General features: G+C 36.9%; 1 protein-coding gene across 1 annotated transcript in view; it reads left to right on the top strand.

Annotated features, from left to right (window-relative positions):
- Nucleotides 1-4052, top strand: part of LOC150086155 (uncharacterized) — a 71296-nt gene extending 67244 nt beyond the window's left edge. Inside the window, exons 12-13 of the mRNA XM_090374810.1 lie at nt 1977-2122; nt 3927-4052. Of these exons, the coding sequence (XP_090230936.1) occupies nt 1977-2122; nt 3927-4052 (272 nt within the window). The remainder of the gene's footprint in view (nt 1-1976; nt 2123-3926) is intronic.
- The last annotated feature ends 12148 nt before the right edge of the window (nt 4053-16200 follow it).

Here is a 16200-nt window from a genome sequence, read left to right as displayed (position 1 = left end):
TTGAAAGAAGGGTCATTACATTGGTGAAGGTCACCAATCGATATTCCTATGTAAAACTGCTTAGAAAGTGAAGCCTTCAAAATTTGGCAGCTAGACATCTTAAGGATGACATAACTGAGGTGTATAAGCCTCTGAAGGAGATCAGTGAAATGAAAGAGGGAGAAATATTCTTGTTGGTAGTAGACATAAGAACTAAGAGGAGAGAAATATGAAACCTTAGAGTAATAGATGGTTGCCTAAATGTAAAGTTCATGAGAAGTTTGCATTTAGGCAACATATTGTAAATTATTGAAATACATTGCCGTGCCAAAGTGATTGAGGCATAAAGCTTGGTAATGTTCAAAATCGAACTGAATGGTAACTTTTTTAGGGAAAGAATGAGTGGTTGGGGATTTTTTTATTTTTTTGCAGATTCAGAAAACATCTGCCTCCGAGTATCATTTAGCTGCACTAATACTAATTAAACAGATTTACCTTAGAAATTAATCACTTAAGTTATCTCCTATGCTATTGAAATAAGGAAATAATTATTATTATTCCCATCAGTGCATTTCAGTTTGATTATTTATGCAAATCATTTCATGTACAAGGGCTGTTCAATAAAGAATAATGAATTTTTTTCACGACATACCTGTATTAATAATCTATATTTTGATGGTCCTTTCAAAAGTAGCTCCTATTTGGTGAAATGCACTTACTCCAATATTTCTGCCATTTTTCAAAAACATGGTGGAAGCTGTTTTTTGACATGCAGTTGAGAATCGCCTCTGATGTCTTTACAACTTCTTTTGATGACTGGAAATGTTTTCCTCGCAGCTCCTTTAACTTTGGAAATAAAAGAAATTGCAGGGTGTGAGGTAAGGACTGTAGTGCAGATGAGGAACACATTTGACATTAATGCTAGCTAAGTACTTCGTGACAATATGAGAAATGTGAGGTCTTTTATTGTCGTGATACAGCATCCACCCACCTGCATGCAGTTGTGGTTGTTTGCAACAAATGTGATCCTACAAAGTTTGCAGTACGGTTCTGTAGTAAGTCCCATAACAGCTATACGATGCGGCACTATATGCTATCAAACCATTCCTTGAATGTCAAAAAAAAAGAGATGACCATAACCTTTCCTGCAGAAGCCACAACTTTTGCTTTTCTTATTGCTTATTTTCTGGATTGAAATGATGAAACTATGTCTCATCTGCCCTCTCATTATCCCCTTGAGTAGAACCTCACTATCTTCAGTAACCATCTGTTGCAGCTTCTGACAAATCTCCACGTGAACTTTCCGTTGCTCAGGTGTGAGTAGTCCTGGGACCCAGCATGCACAAACATGTCATATGCAGGTGGTCATGGAGAATATCGTGTGTGTTGCCTACTGACATTCTCAACATCTTTGCCAATCACCTTACTCTTATACGAAGATTTTGTCTCACATTTACAGGAGTGTTTATGGTTTCTGTGGTGACAGCAATGGTTGGGGCTCCAGGACTGTCAATTTTTGTGATTGAATCACGTCCATCTTTAAACATTCTAAACCACCTGCGAGCTGCACTATATATATGGAAGCATAGATTCACTATAAGCCTCTTTTAACATTTGATGTGCTTCAGCTGGTTTTTCTTGAGATGAAAACAAAATTTGAAAATGAGCAGCATACTGTTACGTAGGTGAAACTGAACATATCCATTGTTACTTAGGCGAAACTGAACAAGCATAAACTTGACTGACCGCCAAGGTCACACAGCATGCATGAGTCAACTGCACAACTGCTATGTGATGCAGCTTGATTTGGTCTTACATTCTGCAGCTCAGCTAGAAACAGCAAGCAGTATGGTTGCTCATGAAAATTATGATCATTCTTTATTGAACAGCCATCATGTATCGATGTATATTTGTGGTGATAAAAAAATAAATTTTGAAACATAATTTTTGGTGCAAAGCACTTTTTAATTTTCAAAAAAACCCAACTTTTTCTTCAGATATTTCTGAGAATCAAGTAATAGATTGTACTACTCCATGTTCAGATCTTCAAGAAAAGCATAATGAGAACATTTTGCATATTTTGAATACAGGATCTTCTCGAAAAATCCAGATGTTTCCATGCATAGGGCCAAAAACAGCTCAAGTAAGTTGTCTCAGATATCTTTTTTTTATCATATTTAAATCATACTATGTTTTTCTAGGGTAAGAAGCTATCTAATCATCTAGGCCTGTGGGGGAACCAACCGACCCAGTGATCACTCCTCACCTCCTGGTATAACCTGTTAGAAAGGAACCAGTGGTAGATGAACGGTGCCTCCGTAGCCAGGTGGGCAGGAGCAGCAATGCGGAGCACATGTTTTTTTATTAGACCAGGGTTCGAGCCCATGACCACCGCATATCCCCGGAGCAATATGGCCTCAGTTGCTAATGCTCCAAATGACAAACTAGCAAGGGAGATGAACAGATGGATTGCCAATATAGGACTTAGCTGACCACACTGATAAATTACAGGTCGAGATCTTTTCACTCTGGTAGGACAAAACAGTCAAACACATCTTGTTTCTTGTCACCTGAATCAAATGAGATCTCAACTGTGTGTGTGTGTGTCAGGAAACCAGACACAGTGCTAAATATGCTACTTGAACAACCATCAAGATAGGTACCACCAATATTCGATGCTTAAACAGCAGAGATATGGGCGTCTCCGTAGCCAGGTGGGAAGGAACAGCAGTGCGTAGCACACGCTTCTTGATTAGACCGGGGTTCGAGCCCGTCACCACCAAATATGGAGGATGCGGAAAGGTCAGAGAATGACCACCGCATATCCCGGAGCAATATGGCCTTAGTTGCTAATGCTCCTAAAAACCAAACAACAGCAAACAGCAGCAGAGATATGGAATTAGGTGTATATTATTCAGAATAGAGGATATCAAAGAAACAAAAGGAGAATTACAGGGGAGCTGTGATTGAAACCCATCTGCATATCAACCCATATACAGTGTGAATGAAACCCGTATGCATACAACAATTGGCATGAAATTTAATATTATTTTGACATCCTTCTTGCTCCACTGGGACAACATCCTAATCATAAGTCTGTCATTGCCATGGTTGCACTGCATGAGTGCAGCTTTGAAATCTTCGACCATCTGACTTTCACCTATTTCCTAATTTGAAAAAATACCTGGCTGGCATCTATTTTCCCATTGACAGTGATGTCATTGCTGCAGGGATGCATTCCTGGAGGCCCAAGAGAAAAAACTTTCTTTGCAGCATTAGTGGCAAAAGTGTATTGACTTTGAGGAGACTATGTTGAAAAGTAATATGCTACCAGACTCCTGAAATAAATCCTTAATACTCAGGCCACGAACTTTTCAAATGCCCCTCATATATTGTTCACTTGCAGATGATTTCATTTCTGTTCTGTGAGTATTGTTTTCTCCAAATAGTGTCAAACCTTACCATAGGAAAAAAATATTTCCTTTTTATAGGTAGGGAAACTTATTTATTTTTTATTCAAAACATTCTTTACTGTGTAATAACCGACAAACTTCATTAAATCATACTCTACTGGACAGTATTTTATTGATGTTTGTTTTGTTATTTGGTTTTTAGGTGCATTAGCAACTAAGGCCATATTGCTCTGGTCATTCCCTGACCTTTCCACATCCTCGGTATTTGGTGGTCACGGGCTCAAACCCTGGTCTAATCAAGAAGTGTGTGCTACACACTGCTGCTCCTGCCCACCTCTACTGGGGCACCTTTTATTGATGTGTTTGTAAACAGTCACATTAATCACAATAATATCAATGTAGGTTTTGACTGCTTTATTATCTGCGTTTCCTGTTACCTTTCTCCTTTATAAAAGTTTATTAAATGATTAAAGTTATTAGAAAGTGTATAAAAAGTTTGTGCTTTAATTAATATAATTCTTAATTTTTTTTAAGGTTCTTATAACATGGAGACAACTGCGTGGGCCCTTTAAAACTATTTCAGATCTAAACAATGTGCAAGGTCTAACTCGAAACTTCTTAAAGAGGTTTGCACTAGCAAATCTTCTTGTACTTCAGTAGAACCATTACATCTGTGCAGGTTGTAAATTCTTAACTTTTTAAAATACTTCTTTATTAACAGAAATGTTAATGAAAATCCTGTTCTCATATTGTATTTTATTATTATTATTTTTTTTCCATCAGAAATAGGAAGTATTTTATTCTAATATCTGTAAATATTATGAATGTTGAGGGTTTTCAAATGTTTGGAGGCAATGTGGCCAATTAGAAGGTTGAAGGGGAATGATTTTTCATTGAATTTAGCAATTTAATGAAAAATTACTATATTATTCAGAAATACAATACTGGTACAGGTGACCCCCGCTTAACGCTGATCATTCGTTCCGGAAAAACAGAGCGCTAAGTGAATCCGCACTAAGCGAGCACCGCTTTCCCATAAGGTAACATGTATTTATGAGCTGCGGTCGGTGCCATAGGATATTTCCTAATAAATAATAAACAATAATGAAAAGATGCACAAATGTCGGTCAAAATATTTAATATTCAAATATTTGCACATATAAAATATTCTGCATTGCATACGTATAATTATGTGGTAACTACTTGCGTATCAAAAGTAAATTTAAAATTCCAATTAAAATAATGAATTTAATTTAATTGATGAATTTAATCATGAAAAATGTGTGGATTTTGAGTTGAACTTTGGCCCTCTTCCAAATAAACTAAAGGGGTATTAATTTTAAATCCCCCGCAGCGTTACAACCAACAATAAAGTCAACCGATCCTTCGCCGCTTTGAAACCTGGCATGTTTTTTTCTTCTTTCAATATGAAACTTCTTTTAGGCATTCGTTTCCACAAAAGTCCTGCTTCAGCTATGTTAAAAACTTGTTGAGAAGTATAACACATAATACCCCTCTTCAATAATTTTAACAAGTTCTTTTTTGAAAGTTTCGGCTCCTTGATCTGCACTTGCGGCTTCTCCCTGGATTTTAAATCTATTCAACCAGCCCTTACCAGTTTTAAATGGTTCCACATTTTTTTTTTTTTTTTTTTTTTTTTTTTTTTTAGGCGAGTTTTCTTCAGATCATCATATTGGCTAATCTCTTTCTCTCTCTCTCTTTTTTTAATATTTAACTTAACTGAATTCTGCATTGGAACATTATCTTCAATAAAATTAAAGTCTTTCCATTTCAATCCTAATAGCCGGCCTAGTCCTAGTTGCTTGCAGTGGAACAGCTATCTTTCCCGCTGCAAAAATTAATTCTTTATTTTTTTATAATTGTTCTTACAGTTAAAGTTGCAAGTCCTAAATTATGGCACAGATCCGTTTGTCGTTGACCGGAATCAATTCTCTTCAAAACATCTTATTTAATTTTCAAATTCAGTCTTTTTCTTACATTTATAGTCTTCGTACTGCGCCCAGACATTGTTGCTTTTTCATTCCTATCAGTCATTATTAGCTCTTCGAAAATGTAACTGCGTTGGTTGAATTAATTACGATACAATGTTCAAGTAAACTTTCCGTTACGCACGATGTCTAATACTCTACTGAGTGATGACTAGACTTCGGATAAATGCATATATCGCAAATATTACAAGCAATATACTTGATCATTTTTTAAAATATTGATCTCGGAACTACGTAACAAGTCACTGTACTGAAACTAAATTAGCGTGCGAGAAAATTTCACTGAGCGTGGGAAAATTTCTCAAGTCGGCATGGGAAACGTTTTAATGCTGTTTTGCTATTCATTTTCAAGCTATCGACTCCATCAAATGAAACGATTTCGTTAATATGTCAAAAATGTAATCTGTAAAAGAGCGTTATAGTGATCTGTGACAGCGTTATAGTCAGATACGGGTTATAATATAAGAACAGCGTTACAGCGAATCAGCGTAAAGCGAACCACGTTATAACGGGGGCCTGCTGTACTTGCATATTTACACCTTTCATGCAGGCCAGCAAAGTTAGTAAATTATACATTGAATATCAGTGTTACTGAGATTGCTCTGAAGAATAATTATATTTATAAAAATATAGTTTGCCATAGTGTTATAATTTTAACACCATACAAGGTTAAACTTGTGTTGTAATAGTTAATGTAATATGTCAAATACAGTGCTAAACTGTTTCCATTCTGGGTTACCCAAAGAAGGTCATTCTGGAAAAAAATAAATAAAAGAAAATAAGATAAAAATAAATGAATATTAATAATAATAATAATCATTGGCAGGAAAACTCATCCTTAACTATTAAAATGTACATATATTCTGTAATATTTACCACATCCTTTGTATTGTAAGTAATTTTTCACATATAGTAGACTCTCGATTTTCCGGGATAGGTGGTAAAAAACAAATCCCAGATAATCGACTTCACAGTTAATCCGAAAATACAGAAGTCCTCAACATACGTAAGAAGTAACTTCTTACTTTGTCGAGTTTTACATAACTCGGGAATGACTAATAACATATTGCTACTATATTATTATTGACCAATCTGAATTCAGCGCGATACTTGTTAATGTTTGGCCATTTTCATCCATTCTTATTAGTTTAATTTTCTGATCCAAATCGATGGCTTTCCTTTTCTTGGTAGATTTATTAATACCGCTGTAATTATTCCCTTAGTCGGCACCATGATAACGGTCAAAATGAAATTTTCTGTAAAGAACTTCACAGGATTAAGGTTAAAACTCACTATTATCACCCTGCACGAACTCACATTTTACTAAAGCACATTTCTGGAGGTCATGCCATAAAACAAAAACAATTTGCACTTCCCGGGCTTTTCTGTTCGTGCATCTAATAAACGGGTGTTAAACTCTATCTCATTCTATTTGCGTTAATACCTATAGCTTCAATTGTGTGGGTTTTTATGTTATTTATGTTGAAGTGTGTGTCAACTTAGTTGGCACAGAAATCTGTGCCAACTAAAAATAAGCCATAAATAAATTGTAAGAATCTTCTCTTCTTTCCTATTTTTTTGCTTGTTACGCCATATCTCACTTGTGCAATTTGTGCGTGCCGTGATCATAGTTATTGATTACTTATTATAATTTTTTTTTGTTTTAAATTTTACAATCCTGGAAAAAAAAAAAAAAAAAAAATTGAGTGAAAAAAAAATTTACGTAAATCCTTACGTAGTTGCGTAAGTTGGGGACTTACTGTATCGAAAAATGTTCAGCAACCTATGTAAAAAATATGCTGATAGATAAAAAAACTTACCATGCATTACTTGCGTGTCCAATACGATGCTTCCCTTTATTTTTTACGATGTTGCGTATGGTTTGGTCACCAACATTATAATGGTTCATTAGGGATTTAACAGATGCATCATTTTCAAACTTTTGAATAATTTCAAGTCTTTGTTTAACTGAAAGTGCAACTCTTTTGCATTTATCCATTATTTTCGCAATTTCTAAACAAAAAAATATACGTTTACTATTAAAAAAAATTTCAATATCCCTTACATAAATACCGAAACAAAATTTGTCTTTTTGCTGTGCAACGGAACACAACAATCGATGCGAAGCACTAAAACAAACTAAACATTTCTTCTTTTTTTTTTTTTTTTTTTTTTTTTTTTTGAGTGGCAGGTTCTAGTTATTACTTGAATTTTATGATTTTTGGTTGATTTTTTTTTTTTTTTTAATTTGGAGTCCTGAAGTGCCCCGGTAAATCGAGAGTCTGCTATATAACTAAATTACTCCTGACCCTTCTCCAAGGAACCTGCTTACAGCATGTTAAAAATGTTTGTGGTTTGAATGTGTTCTGATATTAAAGTTACTGAACTGCTGTTTGTTTAAAATGATTGAATTGTGTGGATAAACATTTGAAAATATGCTTACATTATTGTATATTTGCTTTTGTTGCATCATGTAATGAAATTCCCAACTTTTAAAGTTGCACCATTTTGAAGTGGCTGATTAAAATGCCAGTAGGGCAAAATGGTAACCAGGAAAGAAATCACCAAGGTAAAACATTGACAGCTTATAACAAGATACGATACCAATTGAGCATATGCCCATTTATAATGTGTTTATTATTACTGTTAGCAACACTTACATTTATATGGTTGTAATGCAAGAATCAATAGTGATTTTCTAACTGAATAATTCAAATGACTCTGAATGATGATCAACTTCGCATCAATCCTTTAAACAGCGAGTTTGCTTGCTGCACACAGAGTGGTTCCCTTGCAGTAAATTTTCATAGCAGTGATCCCTGTAAAATGTTTTTTTGTGAAATTTTGCACTAATGAAAGCTTTGTACATAAATGCTTTAAAATATTAATATGTTCTTTTTTTTTTTTCTTTTGACTTTATTGCCCAACAGTAGAGTAAAATTATAGTAAAAAATCATATTTAAAAAATTCATAAAAAATTGTAAATAAAATCCATTATTACTTTTTTAAACAGCAATATCCTCTACATCTGTTTGTGTATTACTTGATTGTTTTATCAAATTCTAGATCTGAATTCACAAAAATTCTTCAATTTCATATTTTGTAAGGCCACATCAGACAACTTAGGCTAACTGGTGTGATCTGCTCCTTAGAGCTGTTTTCATGCTGCTGTCTGTTATAAACTGTCTACAATTAGTTGAAAACACAGATAAGAGATGGTAGCACATACTACAAAAATTTCAAGACAATTCATACATTAAAAGAATGTATTGTTTGAAGAAACCTTTAAAATGTAGATCCCACACATGAAAAAACCACAGATCAGTATATACCACCATTTTGCTTATTGGAGGCTTAAAGTAGTGAAACCATATTTAGTCTCCAGAGTAAAGTTTCCGGCAACTCTCCCATCTCCTTCAACCCATGTACAATACTAAGTACTATAGGTTTTGATACCTTTCACATTTGGGGTTTTCATAAAAAAAGAAAAAAAAGGTTAACAGAGGTTAAAAGGTTAGAAGATACAGACAAATAGAAGATCTGCACTAGGTTAATATTACACTGTTTGAACTGATGAACAAAAGCTGCCCAGACTCGAAACATGAATAGCTTATTCAAGCTGCTGATGATAATCTCTCCTTTTAAATTCAACTGCACCGGGTAAGTTTTGGTGTTTCAAATATGATCCAGAAACAAAGGATGGAATGGTCATGAACATGCTGTCTGAGACAAATAATTTTGTTTTTGAAAACCAAAAGCCAGAGTGATGTTGACCACTTTCTTCAACAGCACTGTACCTCCATGGCTGCAAAGTTGCCAGGTGCCGGCACACAACACAAAATACACACAAACTTTACACACCAATACTTATTCACACTTGCTGGCTTTGGCATATTTGCTTTTCAGATACCAATGTGGCATACAGGGGAAACTGTAGAGACCACCTCAAAAAACAAGAATACCTTGTACCGTGGCAGCTTAGTTGGCACAATACTTTTCCATCTTTCACTTGTTTGGATTCAGTTCCTATTGGTGACTGGAGCAATTTCTGAAGTTTCTTCAATTGAGACTGCAGTTTAGATGATCTCAGACAGAAGGATTGGGATTTCCCTCCATGAGTTATTCCGGGTTTATCATCCTACACAAAACATACCTCTACAGACAAAAATATAAAATAAAATAAACAACAGCTTGTGCTCCTGCAACACTTAATTAGGGAACTGAATAATAGTTATGGTATCTGGGTCAATTATCCACTTATAATATATTAGTAGCAAGAAAATCATTCGTGAGGAATTTGTTCCACCAGCTAAGATAGTGATCAAGGAATACTGTGCCTCAGTTTCAAGAAAGGGAAACTAGTTGCTGTTTCATGGCAATTCTAGACCATATTCTGTGCTGATATTGCCAAAATAATTTTTGGCAAAGCATGGGATTATGGAGCACTTCCTCCGTTATTTCCCTCATTTATCTCCTATGGACTTCCCAAAAAATCAAATCCTCTCTTAAAGGATGATAATTTGATAGTGTAGAGATTAAAAAAAAATGTGACAAAGGAATTGATGGAAGTCAGCTGAAATATATTTAAAAAAATGTTACCAACAGCTCTACGAGCAATCTCACAAGTATTTAGCTACTCAAAGCATTTTGGCTTTGAAAAATATTAAAAGCTTTTTTCATTCTAACTTCTGATGTTTCTTTATTTTGATTCAGTCCTGGACTTCTGAACATTGTTATAGTTGAAATATGTGTTTTTGCCAAACATCAGTGGCAACTTTTAACAGAATTAGGCTTCTAGACCAGATGTGTGCAGATATGGTTTTCAGGAGACTGAGCATTCTCCCTTCTAACCTGCCCACCAACTTCTCGGATCTCTGCTCTGATTGAGCATCTTTTGGATGAAGTCAAACAGGCTTTATAATGTGGACTGCTCACTCTGACACAATTGTAGAGTGCTCTGTAGGCAACATAACAGGATATATCTCTGATTATGTTTTGTAATTTCATTATATCTGTGCCATGTGAGTAGGTGTGCATCATATTTCATTGGCTGTCAAATGTATATCATTATACCAACTATATCCAGATCTGTTCAAATTTTTATTGTTTTACCACTCATTATACACAGAACACACTATGAAATTCTGAGTACAAAACATATTATCAGGGAATTACCCTGACTTCTAATCTCTCTTGGCACAAGCTCATTACAAATATTGCTTCCTCTGCATCAAAAAAACTTGGTTTTCTCTTTCGCTCTCAGTGTTACTTTTTTTTCTAAACAGCTATTCACTCTGTACAAATCACAAATCTGCCCTATCATGGAAAATTGTTCCCGCATCTGGGGCGGTGCTCCCAAAACCTCTCTCAGGCTTGAAGATTCCATTCAGAAGAGGGCAGTTAGGTTAATTAATGACTCATCTCTAACAGAGTCTCTTCACTCTCTGTCTCATAGACATTCTGTTTATGCTGCATGCCTTTTCTACAGATACTTCCAAGGGCACTGTTCTTCTGAATTGGCTTCTATAATTTCCACTCTCTCTTTCAAAACAGTCCAAACACGTGCCACCAACATCCATTTACTGTATAACTTCAAACTCACAGAACCAACTTTTCATCTTCCTCATTTATTCATTCAACTGCCATTTTCTGGAACAACCTTCCTTCATACGTATTTCCTGAAAATTACAGTCTACAGAAGTTCAAGTCTAATGTCAACAAGTATCTTCTTTTGTTTTCTCAACCTTAAGCCCATGCACGGTACTAAGTACTATAGGTTCTAATACCTCTCGTGTTTGGGATTTTCATAAAGAAAAAAAAAAAAGTAATTCACATAGCCATAGTATTTATTGCACATTGTGCTGCCTAGAGTTAGTGCTTGTAGGCAGGAAAGCTTAATGTATTCTTTGCTACAGACTTTTCTGCTGCAGAATTCCATTATCTGTGGTTGAAAGAGATCAGTTTATATTGAACACAAGTATCTTTATTACCAAATATTTTAGAAATTTGGACTGGAAATACCTCTGCAGCACTTGTCACAGAGTAGTAAGATAGAGTGGACACTCTCATAGATGATAATGTTAATTTTTTTTACATGTTAAAACGCACAGAAAGTGGCGCCGCCAGTATTGAACCCCTAGAAACAGGCCGGAACATTGCGAAGAGTTTGTGGAGGATTTTGTAGTTTTTTTTATTGCAATGGACAATATATCGAATTACCGATTATTAGTATAACATATTCAAAATTAATTATTGTTCCAATACAAAAAAAAAAAAAAAAAAGCTATGAAAGATGAAAGAATAAGGAAATATTAACATAAGTAAAGATAATGGTCAACTTAAGTTAACTGTTATAACAGTGTGTGGTAATGTTAAATAAAGCCGTTTTCTCCTTCCTCGGTTCAAATCCACTTTTTTTTTTCCCCCTTGCCTTTTTCTTTTCCTCCTCTTTTTTATCCCTTCTTATACTTTAAATTCATTTCTAAAGTATACATATGGTAGTTTATTTTTTCACATATACAAAGGGTACTAGGAAAGTTTTGCAATACAGCTTTGTTTATTTAATTTTTTCAAAGTAATTTCCTCTACATTCAATACACCTCTCCATCCTCCGAAACCAATCTTTAAACCAGTTCTGCCAAGTTTCACTAGGGAGTAAAGCACACTCGTTGTCCCAAGCCCGTAGAAGGTCCTCATCACTGGAAAACCGCCTCCCTTTTAGCTTCATTTTCACATGCGGGAACAGTGCAAAGTCGCAGAGAGCAAGGTCTGGACTGTAGGGAGGGTGCTCGAGAAGTTTCAGTCCTGTCGTGGTCAAATATTCGGTGCAGGCTTTGGCGCGGCGAGCTGCAGCATTATCGTGATGGAGGTACCAGGTGTCCATTCTTGACTTTGGCCGCAGGTTCTTCATAGATCCAATGACTTTAGGCAGGCATTGTTCAGTATACCACTTAGCTGTGACTGTCTTCTGCATGTCCAAAACGACACGTTCCACAATTCCACTCGATTTGAAAAATACAGCTATCATTTTCTTCTTTACAGATCGGGATTTTCTGACAATTACGGGACAACGAACGTGTCGTCATCATCAAAGACCCAAACTTTGTTTTGAGCCTTGGTCGGCAGATCGTAATAGTACAGCCAAGTCTCGTCACCTGTCACGATGTTGTTCACATGCCGAGATTGTCCCTTATCAAACTTTTTTAACATCTCCCGGCACCAAGTCACACGTCGTGTCATCTGCATTTCAGTCAGTTGATGCGGCACCCAGAGAGAACAAAGTTTCTTCGCGTGCAAATGATCTTGCAGAATCGAACGAATTGCTGGTGCATTTAGGCCCAAAGTATCCTCTATCTGTTGGTAGGTCACTCGCCTGTTTTCGTCAAGCATTTTCCTCACAGCAGTAACGTTTTCCTTCGTAACTGACGTTCGTGGCCTTCCCGGCCTCTCAGAATCCTCCAGAGTGAAATTTCCCCTTTGGAATTCTCTATACCACCTGAATATCGTTGTACGATGTGGACAATCATCATCTAGTGCAAGAGTCATTTCTTCTAAGCACTGGTCTATGGTTAAACCACGCACGAAATTATACCGCAAAACTGTCCTTATCTCATTTCGTGACCACGATGCCATCGCAAGCACTTTACACTCTCACTACTAATGAATAACTGAGCCCATCGACTTGGCGTGGCGGCTACTATGCACGTATGAACATGTCTCAACATGCAGCAACAAGCAGCTTCCTGTGATTCATTGTTGCGTCATATTGCAAAACTTTCCTAGTACCCTTTGTATATTTAAATATATATATTATTATATTATAATATATATATTATAATTCAATAACTATTTTAAAATATTTTAAATGGTTTTAATAACATAATGGCCAGGTATTGACTAAAATGCAGCCTAGGAGATTAATATGACACTCGTGTGCCAGTTACAATAATATTAATAAATAAAGAATTTTATATACACACTACTGGGTTCAGGTAGTAGTAGTAGTAGTAGTAGTAGTAGTAGTGGCACATGATGCAAGAAAGCAAGTGTAGGAGCTTATGCAGCATCAGCCAAAAAAAAAAAAAAAAAAATCATCACACCATTCCCTCCAAATGCCTGTCCAGTTCCTCCTTAAATTTATTTAACCTATCAACTTCCACAACGACAGATGGAAGTTTGTTCCAGCAATTAACCACCCGCTGGCTAAAGGCAAATTTCCGCACATCTATTCTACATCTGTCCTTTCTTAATTTGAACTTATGTCCCCGTAGGTTCGTAATCTGAACAAGTGGAAGGATCCCATCAGAATTCAGCGTGCTCAACCCATTCAAGGCCTTATAGACCTCAATCAGATCACCGCGCAGGTGCCTAGTCTCCAGCCACTGCAATTTGCAGAACTTAAGCCTCTCTTGGTAAGAGAATCCCTTCATTCCCCTCACCAATCGTGTTGCTCTTCTCTGTACACGCTCAAGCAAATCTACATCCTTCCTAAAATGAGGCCTCCAGACCTGTACGCAGTACTCAAGGCGTGGCCTGACCATTGCCTTATACAGAGGGACAATCACCTCCTTTTCCCTGCTAGCAAAATTCCTATATATCATTGACAAAACCCCATGACCTGCCCTAGCAGCCTGTCTGCATTGCTCAGAAAACTTCATATCTGACTGCACAATTACTCCCAGGTCTTTTTCATTTTCTACCACCTTAAGTGTAGTACCACACAGTTGGTACGTTTCTCTGGGGTTACTTCTACCCATATGCAGTACTTTGCATTTGTCAAGGTTGAACTTCAGTTGCCACTTCTTAGCCCATCTGCCCAAATTATCTAGATCCTGTTGCAGTAGCACACTGCCATTACTGTCATTAACAACCCAGGTGAGTAATAATAGCAGGTTTCATTACAGTAAGCCCAGTGCACCTGTCTCACTGTGCTGAAACCTCTTATTATCATCCACCTGAACCCAGTAGTGTGTATATAAAATTCTTTATTTATTAATGTTTATTGTAACTAGCACAGCACTGTCATATTATTCTCCTTCTAGGCTGCATTTTAGCCATTTGGATTTAATGAGAATTATATATACATACAGGTTCTAATATATATAATAGATTATTTCCTGGTTCTGTCAGTTATGATAAATTACCTTAAATGTTCCTTCAGGAAACGGTGCAATTGCACTCCAGATTTCTTACATAAGTAACACCTCTTCTTGTTCATGATATCACAAATAATTACACAATAAAATAAAAAAACACAAATAATAATTATAATAATAGTAACCAAAAACACTATGAAAATTGAACTTGCTGCACTCAACAAACTAATCTTTTCAAATACAGGAACAGCTTTTTTTAGCAATGGGCATGCGCATTAATACTCTGTGGATTTTAATCACCGTGTTAGTTCAAGGGTCTGATACTCGTGGTGCTGGGAGTAACTGAGCAAGTGACCACTCTGTGGAACTTGTAATATGATCACAGTTTTTATGATGTTATATGGATTCTTTATGTGTATTGCACTGTATGTCAGGGTTATATATACACTGAGTGATCACTGAATTATGACCACCCCTGTGAAAACTGAATGCGATCCGTTGACCACGTGAGGTACGAGAGTGTGCGCAGTTAGTCGAGCTACGTAGCATAGATAAGGTGTCAGTGGTTCAATAGGTTGTAAAATTCCGGCGTGATGGGGAAGGAAGGATTTATCGACTTTGATAAAGGACAGATTGTGGGTGCTGGACTAGCTGGTGCCTCGATTTTCCAAACGGCTGAACTGGAGAGGTGTTCGAGAGCTGCTGTAGTTAAAGTGTACCAGGGCTGGCGTCAAAATGGTCAAATGACCCGACGGCAAAACTGCAAAGGTCAGCGAAAGGTTGATGTTAGAGGTGAGCACTGGGTCCGACGACTCGTACAGGCAAGCAGGAGCAGCACTGTTGAAGAATTCTACCCAATATCTGGCATGACCATGCGTTGCACATTTGCACGTATGGGCTATATCAGCAGGCAACCCCTATGGCATCCTCTCCTAACCAAGGTTCATTGGCATAAAAGACTCGCCTGGTGCAAAGAGCATGCAAGTTGGATGTTAGAAGACTGGAAGAATGGTTGGATGAGTCATGTTATTTACTCCACACCATGGATGATTGTGTGAGGATTTGGTGTCAAACATGAGGCTCTTGATCCATCATGCATGGTATCAAAAGTGCAGGCCGGTGGAGGCGGTTGTATGGTGTGAGTCATGTTTCACTGGCAGGAACTTGGACCCCTGGTGCATGTGGAACAACGTATCAGTGGTCTCCGCTATCATCAACTGCTTGCTGACTGTGTACACCCCACTATGTTACACCTTTTCCCGAATGACGATGGTGTCTTCCAAGATGAAAATGTGCCAAGCCATCTGGCACTTGTTGTGCAGGAATGGTTTGAGGAACACAGTTCTGACTTCCAGCATATCGATTGGCCTCCGAACTCCCACCGATATCAATGCGAGACACACTTGTGGGACACTATGGAAAGGCATATCAGGCATCTGGATACACCAATCAACTCCATACCTGCATTGCTGACCACACACAGCTTGGTTGGCCATACCTCCCGCCCGAATGCTTCCGACATCTTGTTGAATCAATGCCATGTCGGATAGCTGCTTTACTGAGGGCAAAAGGAGGACTTACGAAGTATTAGGTAGGTGGTCATAATTCAGTGATCACTCAGTGTATATATGTGTGCATTGTTTTTTTTTTTTTTTTTTTCATTAATTTCGCATCTATTTATTAGAACTGAATCCTGCAAGGTGT

Source organism: Mastigoproctus giganteus, chromosome 5 (assembly GCF_048544385.1).
Source record: "Mastigoproctus giganteus isolate SK-2022 chromosome 5, ASM4854438v1, whole genome shotgun sequence".
Lineage (NCBI taxonomy): Eukaryota > Metazoa > Arthropoda > Arachnida > Uropygi > Thelyphonidae > Mastigoproctus > Mastigoproctus giganteus.
Note: the sequence above shows the minus strand (reverse complement) of the source record. Positions and strands in the feature narration are given on the sequence as shown.